Source organism: Heloderma suspectum, chromosome 1, assembly GCF_057233095.1.
Source record: "Heloderma suspectum isolate Gila_16-S chromosome 1, 16-S_ref, whole genome shotgun sequence".
Taxonomy (NCBI): domain Eukaryota; kingdom Metazoa; phylum Chordata; class Lepidosauria; order Squamata; family Helodermatidae; genus Heloderma; species Heloderma suspectum.
In genome coordinates, this window is record NC_139458.1 from 347304516 (window position 1) to 347332465 (window position 27950).

General features: G+C 40.6%; 1 protein-coding gene and 1 long non-coding RNA gene across 4 annotated transcripts in view; one reads left to right on the top strand and one right to left on the bottom strand.

Annotated features, from left to right (window-relative positions):
• The window catches only part of LOC146359642 (uncharacterized), a 33269-nt gene extending 6052 nt beyond the window's left edge, over nucleotides 1–27217 (top strand). Inside the window, exons 4-6 of one of the 2 annotated variants that reach the window (XR_014786735.1) lie at nucleotides 9083–9154; nucleotides 10277–10313; nucleotides 27136–27217. This is a non-coding gene — a long non-coding RNA (uncharacterized LOC146359642). Of the gene's footprint in view, nucleotides 1–9082; nucleotides 9639–10276; nucleotides 10314–27135 lie in introns of those variants that run through there. The other variant, XR_014786734.1, reaches the window with a different exon arrangement.
• On the bottom strand, nucleotides 211–27810 carry LATS1 (large tumor suppressor kinase 1). 2 transcript variants are annotated; one of them, XM_084827813.1, is made up of 8 exons: nucleotides 27604–27810; nucleotides 21306–21786; nucleotides 18416–18566; nucleotides 14698–16199; nucleotides 11036–11618; nucleotides 9107–9289; nucleotides 7484–7590; nucleotides 211–2213 (listed from the first exon to the last, which is right to left on the bottom strand). In XM_084827813.1, the coding sequence occupies exons 2-8, from the start codon at nucleotides 21654–21656 to the stop codon at nucleotides 1707–1709; spliced, it is 3384 nt and encodes a 1127-aa protein (XP_084683939.1). In that variant the 5' UTR covers nucleotides 21657–21786; nucleotides 27604–27810; the 3' UTR covers nucleotides 211–1706. The 2 variants fall into 2 exon arrangements, with proteins under 2 accessions (XP_084683939.1, XP_084683940.1); XM_084827814.1 differs by lacking the exon at nucleotides 211–2213 and adding an exon at nucleotides 6581–6695 and having other exon boundaries at nucleotides 27604–27798.
• Nucleotides 27811–27950: the final 140 nt, after the last annotated feature.

The window sequence follows — 27950 nt, forward strand, 5'->3', positions numbered from 1 at the left end:
GCTCAGAGATTGGTTTGAAGGTGCATGATGCAGTTCTGCTGCTGAAACAAAGCAGGTTTGGCCCTGAAAAGCTATCTGCATGGAAGGTTACTTGGGAGCTACTGGTGAGCCACTCTGTCTTTTTCAGTGGAAAAGCCGGGCATAAGCATAACAATAAATAATAAATAAGTCGTTGCAAAGGAGTAAGTGAAGATTTTTGAAACACAAATGATCTTCCAGAACCCTAGAACTATATACATGCTATGATAGGAAACTCAGGATGTTGAGCTTGCAAATTCTTCAGGAACAGGAATGCTAGAATATAGGCTTTAAATGGCAGATCAAAGAATTGTTAATTATTTGTGCATCTCTGGGTTAGAAAATTAGGAAGTTTATGATCATCATTAGGGGGGAAAACTGAATTTAAAAGCAAACAAGCAAAATATGTATGATCTGCAGTTTTGAAGAACTATTTATCTTGCTCAATGTTTTGAAGTAACTACAGATTTTGCAGGTAGAACAGTTTCCTGCAATAGGAACATGGACCCTCCATTCAAAAGGCAAGTATTCTCTCTTTGTCAAGATGCAAGCAGATCTATATAAGGGTTGCCTGAATACCATAAAAAACAGGATTTAGCATCTTATGCTTGTGGTACAGATACGAGAGGCTGCAACTTCAAAAGTATCACAGAATCACTTTACAGGAGAGAGTAAGATATACTTAATCCCCACTAAACAGGGGTGTGAGTTCATTCCAAAATAGTTAATATGGGAGTATAGGGCAAAACCACCTGTTTTACAAACAAGGCCTTTGGATCGGAATGATTCAGCGCGAGGATAGCAATAATGGAATTACAGATAACCTAACTATGACTTTTCTCACTGATTAATGCTGGGATAGTGTAAGAGATCTTAGCAACTAAATATCACAGGTGCCTAAGCATTTTCAGAAGCTGCAGGATGAGGGCAACCAGCTAAAAAGCCCAACAACCCCCAGCTTCAATATTTAAAGATTTTGTGATAGGCCAATACCATTTCATCCCCACCCCTCCACACCCACCACAAATCCAGTTATGCTTCACAAACTATTAAGCAAAATTAAAATAAGCAAATATATGGACATCATTTACTGTCAGAATAGTGCAATCCTATGCACAAATTCAACAGGGTTTCCTCACTAGTGAGTGAGTTTGGGATTGCAGCCATACACTTTCTTGTTTCAAAGCTGGAATCCCTAGGAGATCAGTTTACTCTCTCCGGTATCATTTATAGTGGGACTTAGTAAGGTGAGTAGCCAGAGAAACCATTTGCCAGCTTAGTAAATACAAGGTATGTATAATATTTGGTCAATGCAAGGTAAAATACCACTGCAAAATTCTGGGAGGAAATAAACGCATGTAGTCTATGTACAAATACACAAGCATCTCATTTCCTAAAGAAATCACTATTTCCTACTTGACACTTTACAAAAAACTTAATTTTATAATTTATTTTCCTAACATTACTGTATTCTGTATTAATTACTAACAATGCTGGAATAAATTAATGTTTGAAGAAGGACTTGTTTTTGATGGGGGAAGTTACAGCGGAAAAATACTGGACCAACAATGATCAAACTTCCTTTCTATCCCACGTGTGCACAAAGTCAGCTTTCCAATAGTATCTCATGTTTTCTTGCAGCATAGATCTGAGAAATCCCAAAGGATGGTTCAATTTCACCTTCTCTACTAGATATAAACTAGATCACGATTTTGGACCTCTCTACTGGTCCTCTCATCATCTTCATCTGACTGCAACTCCAATCTATGAGGATTGTTGTATTCATATTCGATAGGCTTTGGATAGCTGTATGGGTACCCGTTGTCATCAAAAAACCTTCGAAATGTGAATTCATAAAAAGCATGTTCAGGATGTTTGCCATTTTTATACCACCCATTAAGGGTGTCATTTACATTCCCTTCCTTATCCTCACTCCATAATTTATCTGGGTCAATCGGATCAAAATTTGATGTGTCTGTGGGATGTGTAATTTTAGGAATGTAGGAAGCAGGCTGCTGCCGCAGATCACTTGAAAAATCAATAGATCTAAAAAATGGATGCGCTTTTATTTCATCTGCGCCATTCTTGCCTAAGCGGTCTTCTGGCCCTCGACAGAGCTTTATGATAAGGTCAGATGCCTCTGGAGTTAGTTGTGCTTGCAGTGGGATATGCAGGGATGTTTTCCAATTGATAACCTTTATTTAAAAAAAGATAAAGCACAGACATAAACAAAATTAGAATATTATGTATTTATTACGAACATTATAAACACACACACACACACACACACACCCACACACACACACCACAACAACCAATGAGAGGATAAACAAATTTAACATCATTGGTAAATGAATTTGTCAGCTACTGGCAAATGCACAGCCAAAGGTAAACATGTGGGTGCTCCTATAGCACCATGACCATGTGTGTGAGGAAGGAGCCTAAAGTATAGGAAAGAGGACTTCCATGTTCTAGGTCAGCGGGGCAGAAGAACAAAGGGTTAACTCCAACCTGTAGAAGGCAGACAAAAAGAAAAAAAATCCTTCCCTGGGAGGAGAATTCTCTTAGTCTTGGCTCTGCCATCTACATCATCTGACTCCCTTCTCTTCCTCCCTGCTCTTTTGGGTTGCCAGAGTTGGGAAGTATGGATTGTGGGCCAGGGTGCTTCACTCCTTGAGCCCTGAAGCGCACTGCTGCTGCTGTCCTTTTGGTGCTCCCCCTTGCGGCGGCCTGGGAAGCAGCAAACACAGCTAGCCAGTGCTGCACACCACATTGCTGCACTCATTTGGCTCTTGTCCAAGGGAAGGGAGGCCAATGTTTCAGCATCAACACCCACACCTGGCAACCGAGGCCTAGTAATGGGTAGCTGGCAGCAAGACAGGATGTCCCTCTAACTTCAAGGAAAGAAGCCTGCACACAGAAGGACTGAGCACCATGCCTACTCCAATCGTTAGTCATGGAAGGGGCAGAATTTACCACTGGTCCGCCAACGAGGAAGGCATAGATAGCAGGAAGGTGGCGAATGGGCCCCCCTAACATATTCATCAAGCTTTCCCCACCTCACCATAGAAGGAGAATCCAGAACTGTTTTGGTGGATAAACAAAACAATGGTCAAGGAGACAGACACTTGCTTCGCTTGCCAAAAAGCAGCTCCACCATTTACACATGAGAAGAGAAGGGGACATCACTGATTTGCAGATCAACTGTTCCTGTTCCTCATGGTCCCGCTACAGAATCAGCAAAAGCATAGAATTATACTAATGTCTATCATTGGAAGTGCTCCCCTTCAAGGGGAATTTCAGCTCAGATGCAGGGATTACCCACACACCCAGCCATCATTAGCAAAACCTTCCCCAGGTGGGAAAGGTCTGGCTTAGGTGACTGAGACATCAGGTATTCACACCCACCTGCCAATACCATCCCCCACCCCCAATCTCTTGGTTCTAACAGCTATATGCAGACCAATCAAGGACAGAGTGGGGCTGCTCTGGGATGCACTCTCTCCACAGGGGTCAGTCCCATCTAGGAAGAGAAATTATCTGAGGGTGATACTAAAGAACTTTACACTCCCCCTGCCTTCACAGACACACTAAAGATCCCCTCTGTTGACAACCTAGTGGCAGCAGTTACCTCTACATTTGGGGTGCCCAAAGGTGTCAGGGAATCCCTTGACAACCTCGGAGAGAGGGAGGATGACACAGCAATGCCAATTCCACGGCTGTGTCATCATCCCTCATCTCTTTCCATTAGGGTAGCAGCAGCCCTGTGTGTTCCTGCCTTAGCAAGAATCGCTGGTTTTAACTCTGATTAACATCCTGGGAGTTAAGGGTGCCCCTTCACTCAGCTGACACGACCACGTTCAAAGATTCCTGCACGAAGACTCTCTCATTTCTCCTACCCTTGCCCTTTCATAGATTCCCCAGCTGGGACCTCTAAGCACCCTTTGAGAAAATATGGACAGTTCCACTAAAGGAGGTCATGTGGAAAACCACATTTCGCATGGAGGGTGCCCTGAGGTCTTCTATATCTGACAGCAGGTAGACGACCTCAGGACATTCTCCAACAGAAAAGCACCGTGCATGATCTGTGACAAAAGGGCTGGATTACTCGCTGATCTGGCCTTCATCCTTAAGGTCAACTTGGTTTTTCCCAAAGCCCAAGAGATTCTTCTGTTTTTTGCCCAAATCTTTCCCACTGTAAGGAAAAGGGATGGCACCAGCACCATGTCCATCATGCCCTTAGGGTCTTTCTACAATACTCTAGGGAGACCAGATGTTCAGGCAGCCTGTTTATGTCTTAAAGATAGATGCTTACAAGAAAAAGGAACACAGGTCCCCCACCAATAGGTCCAGGAGTACTTTGCCAAGGCTCATTTCCTGCTAGTGGGATCGCAACCTATTCTGTATGTGGGGCTGCCACTTCCACAGCCCTGGGCATCAAGGTCTTACTTGAGGATATCAGCAGGATAACCACGTAAGCTACTTCCTCCACATTTGTGTAGCACTAAAATAAAAATGGTATCCGCTGAGGCCTCCTATTTATTTATTAAATTTGTACCCCACCTTTCTACCAAGCAAAATGGCACTCAAGGCAGCTTACAATCATAAATAAAATGTGATTAAAATTATAAAGCAATGTATTAAAATGCAATAAAACACAGCAATAACAGAATAAAAACAGTGCCCACTTACATGCCAAAGGCTTCCTTGAATAAAATGGTCTTTGCCTGCCAGTGGAAGGACAGCAGAGACGGAGTGAACCTAGCCTTCCTCAGCAGGCAGTTCCACAGCCTGGGAGCAGCCAATGAGAAGGCCCTCAGTTGTATCACCACCAAACATGCCTCTGAAGGCAACAATATCAAAAGAAAGGCCTCTCCCAAAGATCTTAGGACTTTGACAGGCTCATAAGGGAGAAGGCAGTCTTTCAGGTTGTGTGGTCTCAGGTTGTATAGGGTTTTATAGGTCATACTCAGCACTTCAAACTGTGCTTGGAAACAGACTGATAGTCAGTGAAGCTGTTGTAACAAGGAAGTCACGTGCTGCCTGTAACTGTCAAGGGCTCCTTGGAGGCCTCTCTCAGTCTAATCCAGTAGCCAAGTCCAGACACAGACAAAGGGATTCTTTTCAAAGCTTTATTCCTCTTTTACAACTTAACAACTCTACTGTTAGCAACTAGATATGAGCAGCAGAGTACCTATGCCCTAAGTTGGAACAGTTGGTCCCCGTTTGAAAGGAAATCACTGGCAGACCCTGAACTTAAGGGCTAGGGAGAGTCCCTCCCCTTTTCCCTTGGATCCTCTGGGCGCAACCGTTGCTTGCGCGCCAACCGGGCACTACGCCTCCTTTCCACGCCCTCCATTTGGCGCCGCTCTCTGCGTCGGCGTTGCGCGTCCATCAAGTCTGCTTCCCGCGCTCTGTCACTCCCAGGACTGCTATCTAAGCTAGGAATGCTGGTGGGAGGAATCTCCGTCAGCTGTTGGCCCTGGGAAAGATGAGCGCGCTCGTCTCCCAGGAGCGACTCCTCTTCCTCAGAATCAGAACTACTCTGGGATTCTATGGGCTCAGTGTCCACCCTGACAGTAACTGGCCTCGGTGAACAGTCTGGCTGCAGCATTCTAGACTAGCTGACCTTTCTGAACAGTTTTCAAAGGAAGCCCCACATAGAGCACATGTCAACGTCCAAACAGGATGTAACTAAGGCACGTGTGATCATGGCCAGATAAGACATCTCTAGGAATGGGCGCAGTTAGCACATTAGCCTCAGCTGCACAAATGCATTCCGGGCCACCACCAAAACCTGGGCATCCAGGTTCAGGGCCGAGTTCAGAATTACATCCAAACTGTGAGCATGAGTCTTCAGGGGAAGTGTAACCCCATCCAGCACAGGTTGAATCCTTATTCCCTAATCGGTGTTTCAGCTGTCCAGGAGTATCTCAGTCTTGTCTGGATTAAGCTTCAATTTGTTCACCCTCATTCAGTCTATTACTGACATTAGACACTGATTTAGAACTAGAACAGCTTCCTTGGATTTAGAGGGAAAGGAGAGACAGACTTGGGTTTCATCAGCATACTGGTGGCACTAAACCCCAGAAGTCTGGACAGTCTCTTCCAGTGGTTCCATGTATATATTAAATGGCATGGGCAATATGATGGAACCCTAAATGACACCACGGACCAACAGCCACGGCATCAAATGGGAACTCCCCAGCACCAACTTCTGAAATTGCCTCTCCAAGGACCAGAGCCAGTGTACAACGGTGCCTCCCAGTCCCATCTCAGACAGACACCCCAAAAGGATACCATGATCGATGGTATTGAAAGCTGCCCAGATGTCTAGCAGAATCAAAAGGGACACACTCCCCCTGTCCAGTTCCTGAAATAGATCGTCCACCAAGGTGACCAAAGCAGTTTCTGTCCTATAACCCAGCCTGGAGCCAGACTGAAATGGATCTAGATAATCCACCTCATCCAGAAACCCCTGGAGCTGAGAAGCCACCACACGCTCCAGCACCCTGCCCAAGAATGGAATATTGGAGACCCACCAGAAATTGTTCAAGTACAGTGGGGTCCAGGGAGGGTGTTTTTTTTTAAAACAAAAGTTTTACCACCAGCTCTTTTAAGGAAGATGGAATCGTACCTTGTCATAAAGAGGCATTCAGCAGCCAACAATAACTGACCTAGAATAGTGAGAAGGAAAAGCATTTCCAGCATTTGGAAAGCGGATTAGTAAAATACCACCCCACATGCAAGGATGGATGGAACGTCATAATCTAGTGGATGTTACCTCAAGATACATGGAACATCCAGCTCTGCAGAGCTTTTTATAGTTGACACAAAGCAGGACTTCAACACCATATGTACAATACAGATTAATTCATCTGGACTGCTACATACCAAATCTGTCTGTGCTGTCCTCAATATGGATTAAAATCCTCACTTGATCCACAGTCCTTCACTGAAAGACTGAAACAAACCATCCTTTTATTACTCTTTAATCACCCTGACTGCAATTACAAAAGGGTGTTTAAAGTGCATTAAGAAATGACACTGAATATGTTCCCCAGGCTAAGAAACACTGCTATCTAGAATGGTATCGGTGTTCTGTACCGATGGATCGTTGTAGCACAAGCACCTGATTCTTCTCAGTGATTTGGTTGGGATGAATCCCTATGACAGGGAAAGAAAGTGAAGCAGTTTGAAGCCCTGCAACTCTGCTACCTTTCTAGAAGGAAATAATGCAATCCAGATACAATTTCAGGTCACAACTGAAATGACAAATAAGCTCTGAGGAAGAAAGCACGACACAGATGTTCTTCTAATTTAAATGTACAGTAATGCTTGTAGTGTGTGTGTGTGTGTGTGTGAGAGAGAGAGAGCGCGAGCGCACAGGCACACAAGCGAACACACACGTGATTTTTTTGGAACCATTTCTGAAACAGGTTTGACACCAGATTTTCTCACTTACTTTCATCTGTGTTTCCAATGGTGTTTGTGCCAGGAAAGGAGGCTGTCCCACTAACATTTCAAAAAGAATCACCCCAACACTCCACCAGTCACATAGCTGTGTATATCCTGAAAATGGAAACTCAGTAGTTAGATGCATCAATGAAGGTTCTAGATCTATATTAAGAATCCATCAGCTATTTTATTAAATTGTAATATTTTTCATATTTCTGCTATATGTAACCTTATTTACAGCTCTCAAAAAAGGCACTGTCAAGGATTATTTTCCAGAAATTAGTCCAATAATAAGGAAACTATTAATGAATCAGAGTACTAGGTGGGTCAGACTGACTCTGGCTGGCATTAAGGGCATGGCCATTTCCACTACAAGCTGGTTTGTACCAGCCTGCCCAGCTCAACAGGATGAGACTGTTAAATGAGACTACCAGTACAGAGGATGAGGTTGCAATTCCATTTAGTCCTAGGATATGAGAGGTAATTGCTTATGACTCTGAGAATGCCCCTACTGTAAATGGGGAGGGACAGGATGGTGTGTAGGTCTACCCCAGGTGAGTGATACGGGGAAAGCAACCTGGGTGTGAGGGAGGTGGCGAAACCAGCTTGTTTGGTTTTTTAAATCTGCCATTGACTGTTTCTGATGCTGCTTTTGTATAAGGCATTTTATTGTCTATGCAGAATTTTGCTTGATTTTTTAAAAGTGGTGTAATATTACATTTTTTCTATAAATTGTTATTGAAATATTATTAAAATGTTAAGTATTCTTGAAATAAGTTGCTACTGATTGACTGAAATGCTAACTGATGTTGGTTATGTTTTATGTATTGCTACTATTGTTTCTGTTTGAACACAATTTCTTTTGTGGAAAGGTTGCATACAAATTAGTCTAAACTAATCACTATGTAGCAGGACTATTAAATTCAACATTTCTATTACATATAGCACCATGATACAAAATTTAAGACCATAGAGTGTCACAATATATTTTAAATACAATGTATCAATATGATGAAAGCTTTTGGGAAGTCATTTTGTCCCAGAAAGTGCAAAAACTTTAATAAAATTCAAGTGGTTCCTTCATTATCCATCAATCTCAAATTCCAATAAAAGCAAAACTTGAGTAATATAATATTGAGTAATATTTATGTTATATAAGGAGATCTATTGAAATGAATGGAACTTAAGTTAGTTGTGACTAATGTAAGTCTCATTCAATTCCATGGGTCTACTCAACATAGGAGTAACAGTGGATACTAACCCATATGTTTGCATTCTGGATTTGGGTCATATTTTGCATCAGTTGAATCTTTAACATTTTTGAATGAGACCTAGCATCCCAATGTGGAATTTTAAAGATGTATATTTTTGAGCTACAGTCATCATTATTATGTAAATTATTATTAGGCTCAAATGATAATCACTGATTGGCAGGAATGTTACAAACTATAAGCCCATAAACTATCATTTGTATCACTGTGTTAAAGACACAGCAAGAGTTCAATGCAATAGTCGTGCAGCATAGTGGTGCTTCCTTTTTATTAGACTAGTTTGTTTTTTAGGGGAATCATTTTAAGAAACTGGCAGCCAATTTACTTTGTTGCAGGGAAGAAGAAATGGAAAGACCTACCTGTTCGTAACAATACTTCTGGTGCAATATAATTCGGCGTCCCAACAAGTGAGTGCGCTAGACAGCGTTGGTGTTGACGTGCTGCTCTGCGTTCAAGTGGCTTTAGCCTGTCTCCACATCTACAGCTTGCTGGATCTCCCCATTCATTACTGAAATCCATGCTGTCCTGACGTGGGTGATCACCTACAATGTAGAAACTCAAGTGCTAAGATTATGTTTAAACCTCAGTTGTCAATCAAGCACCATAGCATCTGTAAAACACCCTTTACATGTTCTTTAAGAAAAAAAGAGTCAAATTAATTCTAATATTTCTGTAAAAAAAAAAATTAGGTCTGACAGCATTTTACTTTGACAAAGAATGCTTGGGAGTCATTCATAAGGATATCATGCATGAAGGGGACAAGAGCAAGTAAAATATCATGCTGCAGTCTTGCTGTCTTCTAATAAGTCCACACAAGTTACAAGAGGAGCCTTTCATTGTTGTTTTCCCTTCACATATTCTAACAAAAATAACAAACGTTCTCTTTTGCCTAAGCTGGTACTTATTTAAAGCAAAACTGTTCAGGGCACTGCAGGGAGATATCTATCTCTCACCTCTCCTCCCCATCCAGCCCCTTTAATCTGACAGAGAGAACTCCTGCCAGAACTTAGTTTTACTGCCATGGCTCAGTCCAAGAACATGGAAAATAACAGATGTAAAAGTCATTAGCATAGTGCGCTTTTTACTCAGTGAGTAACCATAAGTTCTCCCTTCTTTCCACAATGGAACATCTCATTTGATTAGCATTTCTTAATTCTACTTGCTCTTCCTCTCTTTGCTGTCTCCATGTCCTGGTTAGTATCTGTGCTTCTCTCACTTTATCTGCTTTGAGAGCTAACTCATCTAGCCACTCTGCTTTTTCTGTATGTGAGAATCAAAAACTACACCGGCATGGCTACAGTGAGGATGATGTAGAACAGATGACAAATTCCTGAAAGTAGTTTTAGAAAGTTTTAAAGTGTTTGTTATTCATTTTCACCGATCCTTCTGTGTGTGTTTAAAATATGTATTCTTTACATCTAATATGTCACAGTAGGGCCTGTACTTGCCTCCAGCTAGAAATATTCACCTCCAAGTAATCAGGTAGGGCAGCTTTTACAAAATGGAAACTTTTTTTTCCCCCTTTTCAGGTCACCAATGTACCAGGAATGACTAACAAGTATATAGGTGAGCTAACGCAATTTTTTTGTGGGATAGTAATTTGTAGATGTATTGCAAAGCTGCATTTACAAGCACTGTAATTTTTAAGGTAGGCAAAAGGATGTGTATCAGAGTAGCTAATTCTGACAAAAGAAGTTAAAACATTAGCCACAGAATAAAATTAAATACATTATTTCAAGAAAATGCTAAATAGATAAAACTTTAGAAATGACAACATTCATGGTGTGTGTGCATGCGCTCACGTGTGCCCATGTACGTACACAATCTTCTTACTTCTTAGCCACTGTAACAAGTCTATAGGCTGCATTTCTATAAGGGGTTAAATGGGCAAAAGATGCTTTTATGTTGAAATTGTTTTTTTAAGGTAATCAAGAACAATTTGCAAGCCAAAAGAACCACTTGTGGTGGTGGTGGTGGTGGTGGTGGGGATAAAACAGCCTTTTCTCCATCTTTTGCTGTATGTTTCTAAAACTGATGTGATTTAGCAATACACATTAGTATTTTTTGAAGAGGGGCATAGTTACAAAGTTACATCCTGTCTTCTATAGTGAATGATGGAGATGTTTCTTGCTGTGATCATTACTTCACAAAAACACGTTACGGTGCTCAGCCAACCAGCAATGAGCTGGACTTGCTAGAAAATACTTTAAGAAAGTAAACACTTTATTGTTATATATGTTAATAGTCTAGCACAAAAAGGCCATTTTGGGACAAAATGCTTCTCTTACCACTCTGGTAGTATTTGGAATCATGGGTCCACCGAAAGCCAGTACAAAGCCCAAAGTCAGTCAATTTGATGTGGCCATCACGATCAATTAGAATGTTATCAGGTTTTATGTCCCTATGAATGAAGCCCATCTTATGAACACTTTCAACTGCGCAGGTCAGTTCTGCTATGTAGAACCGGGCCATATTTTCTGGGAAGACGCCCATTCGAATTAACAGGCTCATCATATCTCCTCCTGGAATATAGTCCATTACAAAGTACAAATTGTCCTTATCTTGGAATGAATAGTACAAACGAACTACCCACTCATTATCAGCCTCTGCAAGGATATCCCGCTCTGCTTTAACATGAGCAACCTGGTTCCGAAGCAACACATCCTTTTTCCGTAGAGTTTTTGTTGCATATAAAGCATTTGTATCCACCTTTCTTGCTAAGCAGACTTCGCCAAATGCCCCAATTCCAAGGGTCTTAATTTTAACAAACATTGATTTATCCATTTTAGCCCTTTTGAGACGGATATAGTTGGACTCCTTTTGGCATAGCATTTTCCTCATTTGATCCTGGGCCTCTTGGGATAACCCAACCTATGCAACAAACATGAAAATTTGAAGTGAAAAAAAATGATTTGTTTTAGGGAATGTTTAGAAGCTCAGGTTTAGGACAAGCAAATATAAAACACTGGTCCTTATACAGGGAATGGTGCTTCCCTTTTTATTGTTTTAGTTTTTGTACTGCAACATGTTAGGATCAAAGAAAATAAAGTACAACACAAAATATGGAGTCTTCAGGGATGGTTAAAAGGAATGATTATAAATTATTATAAACACAGCCATACACGAAGAGCCATGCACAATAAAGGCTCAGGATTTAGGGACAATTGTTTTGACAGGGTACTTGGTTGGTGAAAATAGGCAGGCTGAACGTAAAGCCCTGTCATCCCTAGAAGCCACACATTTGTGGGAAAGGAAGGCTCTGCCTAGTCTCCTTCATATGAACATTCCCATATGGTCCACTAAGCTGAATCTGTCACATTTGTTGTATTTACAAGAAGAGTAAAGTCTTGACAGTCTTCTCCTGTCAAGACTGACATCTACTAAAGAAGAAACACAAATTTCTTCCCAGCTGACTTTCCACTTTCTATCCTTCACTCCTACAAAATCTGATTTACAATTTCACTGAACACAATCTCCAAACAAAATAAAATGTGCCGTGAGTAAGTGTCTGGCAATAGAAATAATACAGGTTGTAAATAAACCAGCCACTTAAGTAGAATTACACAGAACATAATTGTGTAATTGTATCATTGTCCCTGTGCTACTGCAGAGCACAAACAATAAAATGCTATAAAACAGAAAAAGGAAAGCAAGGTTAGTAATCTGATATAAAGATATCCAAGTACAGTGAAAGAAAACATGCTTAATTTAAATGCAGGTAAGCATGCAGAGCCCCCGAAAAAGGGTCCATGCTATTCTTTAAAGATAATACTCGTCTCCAAAATTTTACTTGCCTACCCAGTAACGAAGGCTACAGATGTCAGGAAAGCTTCCAACACCTTAATAGTTTAAATCAGCTGTTAGTGAAAGTGAAAAGGAAAAAGACTAAGAATGAACACATAGAAAGAACAAGAAATTGAATTCAATTTACACATCAGTTAGCTTACTATTTCATAAAGATACAAATTTAACAGGGAGAGCTTTTTGAAAACAATTAAAATGGCACTTCTAAAGAATGGCACAGAAGCTGAGAAAAGCATCATAGATTCAAGAGAAACTGCGTTGTAAGCTAGAAAGAAATGACATGAGGTTGCAGAAAGAAACTTGTAGAATGGGACTAACGCATTCTCTCCCCTCCCTTGCAGCGCCCCCCCCCCCCCCATGTGCCCTCCAGAGGACAGGGCATGCAAGCAGTATCCTTCTGCTGGCAGGACGAAAGATTGTGATCCAACCTCATGTTTGCCAGAAGGCAGCAGGTTCTACTTCTAGTAATGACCATTTGTATGTCGCAAGCATGGGCTGCAAAGATCATATTCAGAAAGAGCATTCTGGTGGAACCTAGCATTGCTTGTGTTTGGCAAATGGATGCTTATCTCCCTGGCACAGTTCTGTGGAAGCAGCCTGGTTCTGCCTGCACTTGGAATTCTGCCCATAGCATGCCCTTGCTGGCAGAACGTGGGTGGGCAAATGTTGCAGGTTCTCCCTTCAGCCCTGTGAAAATCTGTTTCAGAGGGTTGAGGGACCCTCCAGAACATTGTGGGAGGTGGCACTGGAGGTTACTGGGGAAAATGAGCAAATATCATCTCCCCTTCCATCAGCAGGAGCCTCTGCTGGATTAGAGTCCCTTCTGTGACTCCATGTACATGGAAGGGCTACTCAGGATCCAAGCCATTGGCTGAAAAACTGTAATAGTCATTATTAGTTGGCAAAAGAATAACTATTTTAAAAATGTTGAAAAATATACCCAATGGTACATTCCTAGAGACAGAACACCATTTGAATCAATCATCTGTGCTCCTGGAAGAGAGAAGTTAGTAGCCTACCATAATTTAGGCAAGATAGCCAGAACACATTTAGTTTATTCATTTGCCACAGATAATGGAATGTATAATTCCAGATAATGCAAGTATTTAGATTTAGATAATAGAAATATTTTGATTGCTTGTGTAATGTACAGGCAATGGACCAAATTGTCTTTTGTCAGCAAACCTCACATAAATCAAACCTTTATGAATTGTTACTTTATGAGTAAGACTCTGAATGTGGGTTATCTTGATGCAACTGGGAGATACATTCAGTGTGTGAATCTATATGTGTGATGCTTATTTAGTCCAATCATTTATAATCTGCATCTACAGTGATGAGTATAGTTTGGATTCTTGGTTCTATTCTGTGAACAGGGTGAATAATTTTATGAAACAGGGTTTTCCTATGTCCACTGTTTTCCTGTAGTCCCCTGCAAACATGCATACGCACCACATCCCGGAACCATTCCTGAATGCTGGAAGAACCTTTCAGAAAAGAATGGCATCAACTGCATTGGGAAGGGAAAATTACCAAAAAAACCACTACCTTGCAAGAGCCAAAGTGCCTTCTACTTGTGCAATCTCACTTTTGGATTCAAGTCCATGAAAGCATTTATTTCTTAAACTTTCCCTATTATTTATAATAAAAAAATGACATTTACAACTAACATCGCAATCCCATATACACTTACACTGGGAGCAATGAGACTTTCTTCTGAGTAGATGTGCACAGGATTGCACTGTAAATTCCCTACTATTGCTAGATATAAGGTATCTAACATATCTTAAGATCTGCTGTATGATACATTATGTAGCAGGAAGCATAAAACAAGTACATCAAATTATCGATGCATTAACTCTTAGTGGCTGTGACAAAAAACAATTGTATTGGATCTGCACATGAAAGAGCTCAGATTAGAAGTGTTTGGACATTATTCAGGCTGCAATCCTAAACTTACTTACCTTGTAGTAAATCCCACTAGACTTAATGGGACTGACTTCTAAATAGACATGAATACTATTGCATGGTAAATCTCTGTTGGTCAGCCTAATGTGTCTTACAAGGTTTTTTGCAAGGTTAATATTAGAAGAATTTTAAAGCATATTGCACACAGATAGAAACAATAGTAATTAAAAGGCTTTACCCGCATCATTTCATTTTCTAGCTGTTTCTTACGATGAAGTCGTTGTTGATGGGATTTGAGTATGTTTTCCACATGCTGCTCCATAAAGAACTTAAAAGCCTGAGGAGAATAGCTCTGAATGCGGGACTCCCTTCTTTCTTCATCTCTCTTGTTTTTTCTAACAGGGACAGGTGAGGTTGTTATTTGCTTCTTTTCTCTATCCATTGCCTCACTGCTCTCATTCTTTTCACTCTCTTCTTCTTTAGGGAAACTGGATTGATCTTCTTTGCCAGGCTTTGCCACAGATTCATATGGCATGACAGATGGATTTGAGTGTAAAAGGTGCTTTGGATAAGGTGGTGGTGGACCCTGATAATTTGGAGCCTCTGCTGTAGGTGACATGACTGTCATATTGGTACATGGTCCCTCAGAAAAGGAGATGGGCTGGACAGCTTGTATTGGTTGTGAAATCCAAGAAGGGTGAGTAGGAGCTAAGGCAGTTTGCAGCTCTGGTTTTAATACACGCATGCTTTTTACTGGTTGCTGTATAGGAGCAGGAGTAACAGCAGTTACTGTGGTGGCAGAAGGCTGTGAATTAGTAGCATGACTTTGTCTGCTTCCAAGAGGGTTATTGAAGGAATTTGACCTTACTGGAATATTGGATTGCCATGTTGGGATTTCATGTCCATTGCCAGATGGTGATTGGGGCCAGGACGTTGGAATTCCAGGAACATTTATATTATATAGTTCCATATTATGGCTGTTTCTGTTTGGCACCATCATAGATTGAGGAATGTTCCCATTAGGATATGGTGAAGGGGCTAGAGGTCCTCCTGCTTGCATCTGCAAAGGTGTAGGACTTTGCCGGTTTGTCTGAGACATTGGGTAAGGAGGAGGTTGACGATTTGCTGAGTTTCCAGGTACAATATTTTGATGAACAATATAATCAGACTGACAATTGCCATTTTGTATTCCAGCCCTTCCAGAGGAAAAACTAAATTTGCTGTTAACTGAACTCTGCATGATTATAGGTTGCCTGCCAACAGGAACAGAGCTAATGCCTCTTTGTCCCTGTGTAGGAGGGTTCATAGATGATGGATTCATAGGTTGGGGAGGATAGCCATCCTGCCATGCTCCTGGTGGTACTGGAGAAATGCGAGAGATCATATATTCCATGCTACCAGAATACCGTTTTGTTTGAGAATTTGTTTCCCAGGAAGAGGGAGGTGGAGTTGTTCCTCTGGGAGGTGGAGTTGTTCCTCTGGGAGGTGGTGGAGGAGGGGTAACACTCCTTACTTGAGGTGGGGGTGGCGGATTCACTCTTTGACCATTGCCAGGATGAGCCTGAACAAATGCTGCTATTCCAGAGCCAGATAAGGGTCTTCCTACATCAGCCTGAGAAATAGGGCTTTCTGAATGAAAAGCTAGGCCATCTCCCAATGCAGGGCCATGTCTCTGGGGCACCAAGGATTCCTTAGAACCTTTCCAGCTCTGCCTGCGGTTAACTGATTGCTGCACTCCTCCTGCGTGTTTGTTTTTTTTAATTAAAGAAAACACACACATATTACAATTCTTTTACTACTGATTGCACTCTTATTTCAGATCAGAAATTTAAAGTTAGTAACTAATATGTTTGATGGAACAGAGACCAACTTCAAATATTAGTAAATCACATCAAATATTAATCTGAGGATTAGAAAACATTAATTTAAAATAACTATATTTCTAGGAAGAAAAGACATGAATAAAACCAAGCTTATACATCAGAAAAGACTGGAAGATCCTGGAGGGTTTATAGCAATTCCAAAAACATTTAGATTTTTGGAATTCCTGAACTAAATCACTAATTATATGCCAGGAAGATAGACTTTTCTGACATATATGCACTCAAGAATAAGCCGATTTAAAGTCACCAGAATGACAGAGAAATTTAAATTAATTTCCCCCCTGTGTAATTCATTTATTTCCTGAAAAAGGATGCAGACTACTTGGTTGTTATAACAATTAAACTAAGTGGTTTGCAACTAACAGCCCTTCTCACAAACCTAGAAATAAAGGGTTGGATCTAGAGATCCCATGAGCAGAATTCCACTCACAGAATGCTTCTATTCATAGAAGGGTGGAGGAAGAGGCAATTTTCCTCAATTCCCCCTTCAGCCCTGTGTCCCTGAAAATCTGCTCTGAAGGAGTGGAGAACCCTCTGGAACAGCATGGAAAGTGATGTAGAAGAGAAATTGAGTTAAAGTCACATCCCTTCTCACTCTCATGAGCAAAAGCCTCCACACAATCACAGTCCCTTCTGAGAATGGAAGGAAGGGTTATTTTGGATCCAAGCCATAAGCACAAACCATTGGACCTTCAGTCCACATGGCACTCCAGAGTATCTGCTTAAGAGAAAAGATGATACACTGTGAAGTGAATGGATTTCTGTTTGGCTCTCTTTGTATGCCTACAAAGATACCAAGCAAAATCATTTACTTGATAATCGCTTGATGCCCAGAACTTTCCAAAGTAGGGCTGGTACTTACTGCACAGAACAGCGTTTATCCATGAGATGGAAGGTAAGGGGACAAACCAGCCATAGTTAATGTTTATCTCCTATTTTTTAATGGAAGAGTGATGGCTATCTCTCTCAATGGAGAGTTAAGACAAAGGGACTTAAAATTGCTCAAAAAGTTGGATTCTGCCCTAAATGCCAGTTTCATTTTGTTGAGTCCTACCTAAATGGTCATAATTTACCACAACACGACCTACTGTGTCATATTTATAATACATTACCTCAAAAGTCAGACTTTCCCCCCTATGATTCTTCTTTACACAGAAAGGTGGATGATGCATCAGTATTTCAGTTTTTAAATGTTACGTGGGCCCTTTAACCCATTCCTTTGGATTAAGGTCAGATTAAAATGAGAACTGATTTACCAGCGTGGTTAAGAGACTGGTAACGCAAGCCTCGGAAGCAAATCTCACAGACCTAGTTTGCATATCACAGCAACAAACTGTGGGTTATTTAACCCATGATGTGCAGGGATATGCACTGCCTGCAAGCTCCTTTCAGTTTCTGTAAACAACCTCTGATCTGAGGTTGTCAGCATGATGTGTGAACCTGGACCAATGTGTTGCTTAGGGGCTAAACAACCCAGTACTTAACCCATGGTTTGTTGTGGAGTTAACTGCTAGGTTGTTTAGCCCCTAAACAACCCATCAACAGGTTTCATATGTCACACTGATAACTGCACTGATAGGAGGTTGTTTACAGAAAACAAAGGTGGGTTGTGCGCAGCACATGTCCCCACAAATCGTGATTTGCCACGGAATGCCACCATGATATGCGAACAGCCCCACTATTTTCAATATGACTTACAACCAGGTAAGCATACATAAGATTGCAGTCTGAGTTATACCAAAAAGAAAAAGGTTGTATCTATTGGTCTTTAATTAGTGTTCTGAAGTTAAATACTGCTAGTTCCCTCCAACCCAATGTCAAACACAAAAGCTAAAAACGGAGTACTCAAAATAAATTGAGTTGCAGGAATGTTTTTGAAACAGTGAATATTTTGAAAGTATTTGTGACATATACCAGTGAAATTACCATGTTTTATAACAGTTTGTCGTTACTGTTCGGTTGCTATATCTTGCTTCAGCTTATTTCTCTCTTCCCTGCCACAATTTTTCTAAGCACAGGGGACTTAGCTATTTGCATTTCTCTTATCCAAGACAATATATTGGATACACATACCTGGTGGTTTTGTGCCTGCATTAACTGGTCTCGCTGCCGCCGCTGCCATTTGTTCACGCCGAGGATCTTGGTAGCTCATTTTACTTATGAATTCAATTGCTGCTTCTATGCTGCGGCTGTTTGTTTGTCTTAGAGCTTGTACAACCATATCCTATTTGGGAATAGGGGGAGGGAGCATATGGAATAAAAGTTTCAAAATAAAACATTTAATAATTCATGATGAAAAAATCATCAGGAGCATCACATTCAAATATTCAACACAGTGCAAAACATTTATGCCAGGAGATTATTCTCTTTAAATGCTCACAGAATACAATTTGCTACACCCTTCATGTTGGATTAAAAAAATACAAATATATTCATACTGGATGAAGTACAACCATTCCTTCTAAAAGCTAACTCAGTGCCCCTGTGCCAACAGCACTGGAGCTAAAATGGGGCCATAGAAAAACAAGAGGGGGAAGGGAACAGCATACTCAGGTGAAACCAAAGGTATGCAGAAGCACAAACTAAAGTTTTTTTTAAAAAAAATCTCAATCTCTTCCACAAGAAAAAGGATATGTCTGGATCCAAACCAATAATGTTTCCAGTTACAGAAGCCCAGCACTGAATTCTCGTTGTTAAATGTAGACCCAATCTTTCAGCCATAACAAGTCCTACAGGGCACTTACTGTCACAACAGAACATACTAACCTATGTTTTTAAAGCAACAAAAACATTAAAAGATTAAAACCACCATAACGTTCACAACAATCTGCAGCAAAATCTCTACAATCTGATACAATGAACAGCCCAAGCAGTCAATAGCACCTCAAAGCTGTCTGGAATAATAATAAAAAACTTAAGTAGTTCTGTGAAATTCATTGGATTTTAGCTTCCTAGTTTCCTTGTGCTAATTAAACACATTTAACTCTGGTGGCTATATGCTATAACTGAACAAAGGTGTTCTATTAGGATAGCAAAAACATTATCTTAAAGTTCAAGATGTAGTTACATAAGAACAACACTCTTGTTTTAGTCCTGTTTGTTTGTTTGTTTATTTATTTCAGCTACTTCTCCCTGTTTGGTATGCATATGCTTTAGAGCAGGGGTGGGGAACGGGTAGACTTCCAGATGTTGCTGAACTGCAACTCCCATCAGCCCCAGCCAGGATAGCCAATGGTGAGGGATGATGGGAGGTACAGTTCAACAGTCTCTGGAGGGCCACCCACCCCTGCTTTAGAGAAAATCCATGCTTCTCACTGCCCTGGGACAAATAAGGCACCTGAAACAAAAGAGAAACAGAAAGGGCAAATTAAGAGAGGGCATACTAAAAATAGACTGGGCGAAATCCAGTGATGCACGAGCAGAAGTCCATTCACACAATGGGAATTTATCCTCTTCTACCTGCAGCCCCTCAGCCCCCTGAAAACCTGCTCTGGAGGGTCTCCCAGCCCTCCAGGGATTTTGAGGACGCATGGGGGGCTGCAAGGGGGAGGGTGAATCACCCCTCTCCCCATTCTGTTGATGGAAGTAATTCTATCTGTGGGAGAACTTAACTGCATACCATGCATTTTGACCACATGAAATTCTACACAACCTCGACTGGAACGCACTGAAGTTACAAAAGAGCAGACTGTTGCATGGCAGGCAAATGTCTGAAATGCTTACTTTATCAAATGTAGTTTAAAAAAAAATCAAGATACTTTAAAAGATTCTTTGCACCCTCTTGACAAAAAGACTGCTATTACAACTTTGGAAGGATAAACACTCGCTTCTTTAATGTAATGGATTGAGGACCTTCTAACACTTTCAACATTTGAACTGGTGGCATATAGATGCCACCTTCAAATGGATACTTATTTGGATATCTGGTTCGCTTTTGTTGATGCCTATATATAATTGGTAGTAAGTTGTATTTTCATATATATGCATTTCACATGTATTCATTGCTATGAATATATACACAATTACGTATGTATATTTTAAAAATTAAAAAAGCACTTTAAAAGCATGATTTAAGTACTAAAACCATTTATAATGCAATCCTAAGCATTTATACTCAGAAGTAAGCCCGACTGACATTTTAAAGCAGGGGTGGGCAACTTGTGGCCCTCCAGATATTTTGGCCTACACCTCCCATCAGCCCTAGCTAGCATAGTCAGTCTAGGGCTCATGCCAGCCAGCACTGCCAATACTGAGGGCTGATGGGAGGTGTAGGCCAAAACATCTGGAGGGCCACAAGTTGTCCACCCATCTCAAAGACTTATTCCAAGTATATTAAAGAATGCAGCCTGAAAATCACGAACTTATTTTAGAAATATGTAGATTGCCATTTAGAAAGTGAGCAAGCTGGATAATTGGACTAATTCTCTTCACAATCTAAGACATCTGAATTTTATGCACTAATGAGACCAACAATGACAAACACACACACAGAAAATAAGAGCAGTAGTGTAAGAATTTAGCACTGTATTAACATTTATGACATTAACCACAGTCATTTAGGAGGATGTCAGCAATCAGAAATGTCTGGGCAAAGGATATGAATCACAGCCAATATAAGCAAGCCAATCCTTTCTAAAGTCAATGGGACAAATTTTCACATGAGTATTAGAAAACCACATTTAAGCATTTTAAGTTGAATGTTCCTTCACTGAAGCAGTGAAGGAATATGGTTAACTTAAATGTGTATAACTAGGTATGACTGAGCCAGTGTGTTTAGGACTTGGTTCCTGAAAGAAGTGTTAAACTTATATTACAAATGCACATAGGAAACAGCAAAACTTTAATTTTGTGAATTGCTGTGTCCCCAGTAGATAACAAGGAAAACATCAACTAGGATTTCAGATTAATGTTTTTGTCATAAGCCATTTGCATGATCATTGGGACAACTTCATTTTTATTTTACCTCATCAAATCCAGCAGCTTGTAGATCTTGCAACATCTGTCGATTCACTTCTGATGTTCCTCTTGCTGAAGAACTTGTTTCATTTGCAAAAGGAAGAAGAGAATTTCGGATTTCTTGCAAAGCTTTATGGTAGGTCACAAATTTTGGGGGATTTCGACCTTGTCTGGGATCTTCAGTTGATATTTTACCCATATTTTGCTCAACTTTTACAGCATCAGAGGGCTTTGGCAAATTTCTAAGGCTCTCTCGTATTTCTTGCAACATTTGCTGACTGCTGCCAGTGTAATTACTGGCAGGAAAAGTTTTAGGCCTCATTTGTCTATATCCTTCTGGCTTCTCACTTCTCTTCATGAAAACGTATAACCTCTAACAAAGATGCACCTTCAATATACTCAACAGTAAGTTAGATGGAAACTTAAAAATTCACTGTAGACCTCAGTTCCAGTAGTACAAACATTCATCCAAACCTTGTTCCGCCAACCTAAATAAATAAAATCCATTGTTACATCATTGAAAAAATATTGTAATTTGCTATTTAGCCTTTTAACCTCTAATAGCATAATCTTGTGCATATTTAGTCAGAAACAAGTCTCACAAAGAATGCATTGGATTGCAGCCATAATTGTATTTACATGTCCATTTCCAAACAATATGACCTGACAAGTTTAGCAAAGTGACTTATCTTTTACAACCTAAACCTAGACTAAAGGAATCAGGCATGGAGATGATCTGCAAAGAAACTGTGACTTATCAGAGATGTCTATGCCTAACTCACCTTTCTGATGGAGGGTTGGGAAAGACTCGAGTTCCTGTTGGCATTCCAGCATTGATCAGTAGACTCCCCCCAAAAGCTAGCTGAGTCAAAGCCTTTTATGCCCAATTGCTAGTTGTTGTGAAGAATTCAGACCTTTTATTTTGTTTGGAAAAATGTATTTAACTTATTTAGAGGCAGAGTACTCTCCACCTGCCATGCAGGCAAAAAAGCTCTCATTTAACCATTTTAAAAAGTTCACACATGCTCCAGTTAGTGTTGCCAAATTCAGTATGAAAATGCCCTTTTATACATTTTAAATAGGTACAGCTTTTTCTGTTAAAGAGATAGTGAACACAGGAACATAATAAGAGCCATGTTGGACCAGAGCAAAGGCCTATCTAGTTAAGCATTCTGTTCCTACAGTGGCCAACCAGTAGGCAGCTCATAAGCAGAATAACACAATAGCACCCTCCCACTTAGGATCCCCAGAAACTGTATTGACAGATATATTTCCTCTGATACTGGATGATACATAGCCATCATGCGTAGTAGCCACTGATATCTGCTATTACTACTGGGAGAAGGTGTCACGATTAAATATTCCTTTCTAAACACAGGAGTCGTGTCTTATTCTGAGTCTAGTGTCAAGATGACAGTGGTCATAACTGAACCATTGCCTTCAAAGAACACCACTTCCCCTCAGCCAAGACTCTGGATCATGCTCTCATCATCTCCTGCCTTGATTATGGCAGCACTCTCCTCTGTGGCTTCATCACAGTTCATCACTATTGAGTACTCTGTTGCTTGAATCATGCATCATATTTATTGTGAAATAGAGGTGAATGTATCACATGAAATCAAGAAGTGAATTACCACCTAACATAATATAACTCGTGTAACAGCACAGTCAAATGTGTGCACTGTAAAAATTAAGTAAACTTTCCTTGAGATAAATATATATATTGCAACAAATAAATATAATTGGGAGGGGGGAGCGGGATCAGCATGTGATGGTAATTTATAAAGGAATCGGGAAACACTTTTCAGACACGGGCAGCAATTATACACACCCTTACTTGGAATGAAGTCCCATCAAAATCAACAGGATTCACTCCCAAGTAAATGTGATTACAATTAGACATCCAGCACCCTTACAAGTTCACCATTTAGACTTTAAAAAGGGGTGGGTTGACTTCAGTCTTAGGTGATCTGCTTAATTTTTAACAAGAATTCCATGATTCATTGACATGTTTTAAATTTACAAAGCAGGAGTGCACGCTTAGGACCTCTTAAGACATAACTAATTTGTGCTGTGAATAAATATAGTGAACCTGATTATGCACTATTGTTTGTTTGAACACCCAAGGCCCATCTAGTCCAGCATTTGCTGCTAAAAACCCAGCAACCAATAAACACAAGGTTGCCCACTAGAAATTGGCCACAGATCAACTCTAGTCTACATTCTAGTATCAGAAAACCCATTGTGTCAGCAAACTATCAGTGTTGCACTCGAGATAACTTATGCTAGTGTAACATATTTTATGTAAGAACTAGTGCTGAATAGGATACTGTCCACAGTATGTACAACAGTAGGGATATGGATATGACCACCACCTGTAATTGTGCTGACAATATACATAACCTTGTAGAACAATGCAGAACAGTTTGACATGCTACATCAGAGTACAAAAAACTATACTGCAAGTCATTCATGCTGCTGAGAGTCTAACTGCCAACAGTTCAGTGGAAACTGCTGCAAAGCACATTGTAAGCCACCATAATCGACATATAGAACAGTAAGTCCCTGCACATTAACACATCAACCATCAGAAACTGCAACCCTTTCTACTTTGAATGACAGTTGGTTCAGGTTGAACCATCACTGTGGCCAAGACTTCAATTCTCCAAGTTGTCCTATCATTGTGGAAACCAAATCATGCCTTTATGTCACAGAACTCTGTATTATTTCATTTTGTTATTTTGTGTGCAAGTATAGTACATGTAGATACATGTTTGTTATTAACTATTCTGGATTACATACACAGGGTAGAATCCACATCCCACTGAAATTAATGTCCAAGCATCCAATGATTCAAAGTTTGCACCCAACATTATTCCCTATCTTTATTTTTAAAAGTAACAGTCGAGACAACAAAAAAACACATTCAAACTACTTCAGTTCAGATCACTAAACATTTTCTCCTTAGATAGGTAATCTGACTGTGAAAGAAGTGCTTTAACAGAATGCCACATTTTTTCAATGTTCAATCCATAGTATGACAGTATATGGCCTTGGAGGTACATTATATCCAGTCTAACACAATATAAAGGCAGGATGAAGTTTAATGAATACCTCCCAAGGAAGGCCTGTTTACACCCCGCTGAGATTACTTTCTGCTGACAGAATTTCTTTGTGTTGTTTTTAATTAGGTACTGTATTATTGACTTGTTTTTAATCAGCTATGATTTGATATGGTGATATAACACATATGATTGCCTTTTAATATCAATTTTATTATTGATAGCTGCCATGGGCACGTTCTTGTGGAACGGCAGGATGGAAATTTAAATAAAGTGAAAAGTGAACAAGAAAGCAGGCAGGATGTCAGGTGCCATCTGGTCCATATACCACTTATCAGATTTACTACACAGTCCCTTCTTGTTGCACCATCTGGTATAGTTTAACTACTGACTTTTGAAAATGTTAATCTCACATACACGGCAAGAAAAATAGTTTCCTCGTTAAGAGAATATACTTCCCTTCACCCTTAGAATTCTTTAACGTAGATATACACCCACTAACTTATGTTTGCCACAGAAACTACATACTTTGCTTCTTTCTTTCTCTTAAATAAAAGTTGTATTTCAGTTTCAATTAGTGATGCACTTGCAGTAACCTGAAACTGATCACACTTTGCATACTATGCTAAAAGAGACATTGGGCTAGGTCACATGATCAAACAGCCTACTGTGGCTTATTAAAGCCATGGTGGGCCGTAGTGCATGCAGGCAGCTATTTTGAATATTCAAAGCCCAGCCACATCTTGTTGTGTCATGCAAACCCAGGGGCCACAGGTTATGCAAGGGTTGTTGGTCTATTGTTGGGTTACGCGAGGGTTAACCCTCACAAAACAGTGGGCTGTTCTGATCCTATGAACCACGTCATTGTAGCTTAAGCTTAATTGGCTTTTACTTACCAATTATTTTCAGAGGTCAGAGCTTCTCCATAGTTAAAACTGTGCACTTGAAACTATTTTCAGATCACAAACAACTAAAACTGGCATCACAGACTGACTTTCTTGGGCAGCTGCTGCTGAGCCTATGCTTCAGTAGAGTGTTCAGTGCCAACCCCTGGAGACCAGTGGCCCTGCTGCTCCTCTTCCTTGTCGCCAGTGTCTCTTCACCTGCTCTCTTTGAGTGAGCAAGCAGTAGCAGGAGCAAAGAGAATGAACAACAGCTTCTACTTACCTCTCCCTCTAGAGAGAAAGAAGGCAACCAGATGAGGAAGTGGTGAGGAGATGCACCCACTTGACCCCCAAAATGTAACAAGCATTATACATAACTGTTTCATCCACTAATACCAAAATGGAATTAGAGTAGTGGTACAGATCAAGCCTATCCATGCTTGTTGTTGTTCAGTCGTTAAGTCATGTCTGACTCTTCATGACCCCGTGGACCATAGCACACCAGGCCTTCCTGTCCTCCGCTCTCTCCCGGAGTGTGCTGAAGTCCATATTCATTGCATCAGTGATGCTATCTAGCCAACTCATCCTCTGCAGTCCCCCTTTCCTTTTGCCTTCAATCTTTCCCAGCATCAGGGTCTTTTCCAGTGAGTCTTCTCTTCGCATTAGGTGGCCAAAATATTTGAGCTTCAGCTTCAGTATCTGTCCTTCCAATGAGCAGTCAGGGTTGATTTCTTTTAGGATTGATTTCCTTTAGGATTGACTGATTTGACTTCCTTGCAGTCCTGGGGACTCGTAAGAGTCTTCTCCAGCACCCCAGTTCAAAAGCATCAATTCTTCTGCGCTCAGCCTTCCTTATAGTCCAGCTCTCACAGCCATACATTACTACTATCCATGCTTACTTTAACTTAAATCAGTTAACCAGAGCTTACTCCCACAAGTATGCATAGGATGGTAGCCTTAAACAGCAATCCTATACACACTTACTGGGGAATAAATTTAACTCCATTTAACTCCATGAGACTTACTTTTGAGTAAATGTGTATAAGCATGCACTTAGAGTTATTAGAATGACGCAATTCCAAAAATGTAGTAGTTCATAAATGCCAAAGCAATACCATGAACTTTGGGGACAAAAGAAACACTTTACTTTTGTAATGGTTATAACCAGGACTTCTTTCCTTGAAACAATAATTATGTCTGCAAAACGAACACCATATTATTCAGCCACATTGTTAAGCAATCACAGGCACAAAAAAGAAAAGAAAAAACCCAAACCCTAATATGTTAGATGCTCACCTTTTATAAATATAACCTATTCTCCTAAGTAAAATGGATGTTCCTAAACTGTGCATTTTCTTATTTTCCCCTCTTCCCTACGCCCTGTTACAAAAACTTGTCTGCTTTATTATTTGTAGAACACATAGGATTTGAAGCACTTAATAAATACTAATGAAAATCGTTGACACCAAATACTTAAAGTGGAGCTATGGTTTAAATACACATTTTTCAAAAAGCCAACTGCAGATTGTTTTAGCTTTTTTTTTTAATATACCAGTTAGGGTACATAGATTACAGATTGTTAAATTCAAACATACATATCAGCAAAATAACGTACGTAAAGTTTTTTACCTGTTATATCATTGTACATAAATAAACCAGAGGAAGAAAAGCATGTCAATATGTTGGTTACAAAATATTCTGTATAAAATTCGTATTATCACATTAGCCAATAATCCCAACATCAAATCAGTGTTGCACTTTAACACTTGCTCTTTCTTCTTCACCTCGTCTTTATTTTGAAAGTTTATGGCAGACATAGAACTGGCTATAGTAAAGAATATTAGGAAGGTTCCCAAACAATTCTAACCTTCCCCCTTCTTCTTGAACAAAGGAAAGCGCCAAGATCAACAAACGGAAAGAATGAGGTCTGACTTGAAAACTGGATTACCGAACAGAAAAATGGAAGAGAACAGCGAAATTACATAAAAGTTACAATATACTACTCGTGAGTACGATATGAAACTAGAACAGGGGGCGGGGGCGGAAAGAGGGAAACCGAAATACGGTAGGGGGGATGTCTAGGTTCAAAGGAGCAGATACTCCATTATAAGGAACGCGTAGGACACCTAAAGGCCGGAAACAAGACAAAGTAGGGAACCTGCATAGAGGCGAAAGGATCTTTAAAAAAAGGGGTGGGAGGGGAGGCTTAATATACGTGGGAGGTAGAAACATTCTTGTCACGGCGACGGAACGTTATACTACCCCAGGCCAAGGCGTGTTATGCGCAGGGCCTTCCCCATGAACTAGCCACCAAGTTTCCTTCCCTGAGGCGGAGCTGGAGACAACCCGTCCTACCCACCTGCCTGGAGGAAAGGCGGCGGTGACAGCGCCTCAAATCCGGGAATTTTCAGGTGGGCGGCGGTACGTCCCTGCGATGGCTACAAGAGTTGGGTCCCCAGCGTTAATGGCAGCGGTTGCTCGTCCCTTCCCCCCCGCTATTTCTCTTCCACTCCCCCCTTTTCGGGGTTCAGTTCCGGGCCGCCATTTTGTCGGTGGGCCCGTCGCCCAAGATTCCCGGATATAAAACCTTTTCCCGACTTCCTTTGCGCGTTTCGCCGGCTCCTTCTGTTCTCCTCTTGCTCCACCCAGCCACCCCCTTTGGAATGCGAGTTAATTAGCCGAGAGCGGTGCGCGGTGGGCTCCGCT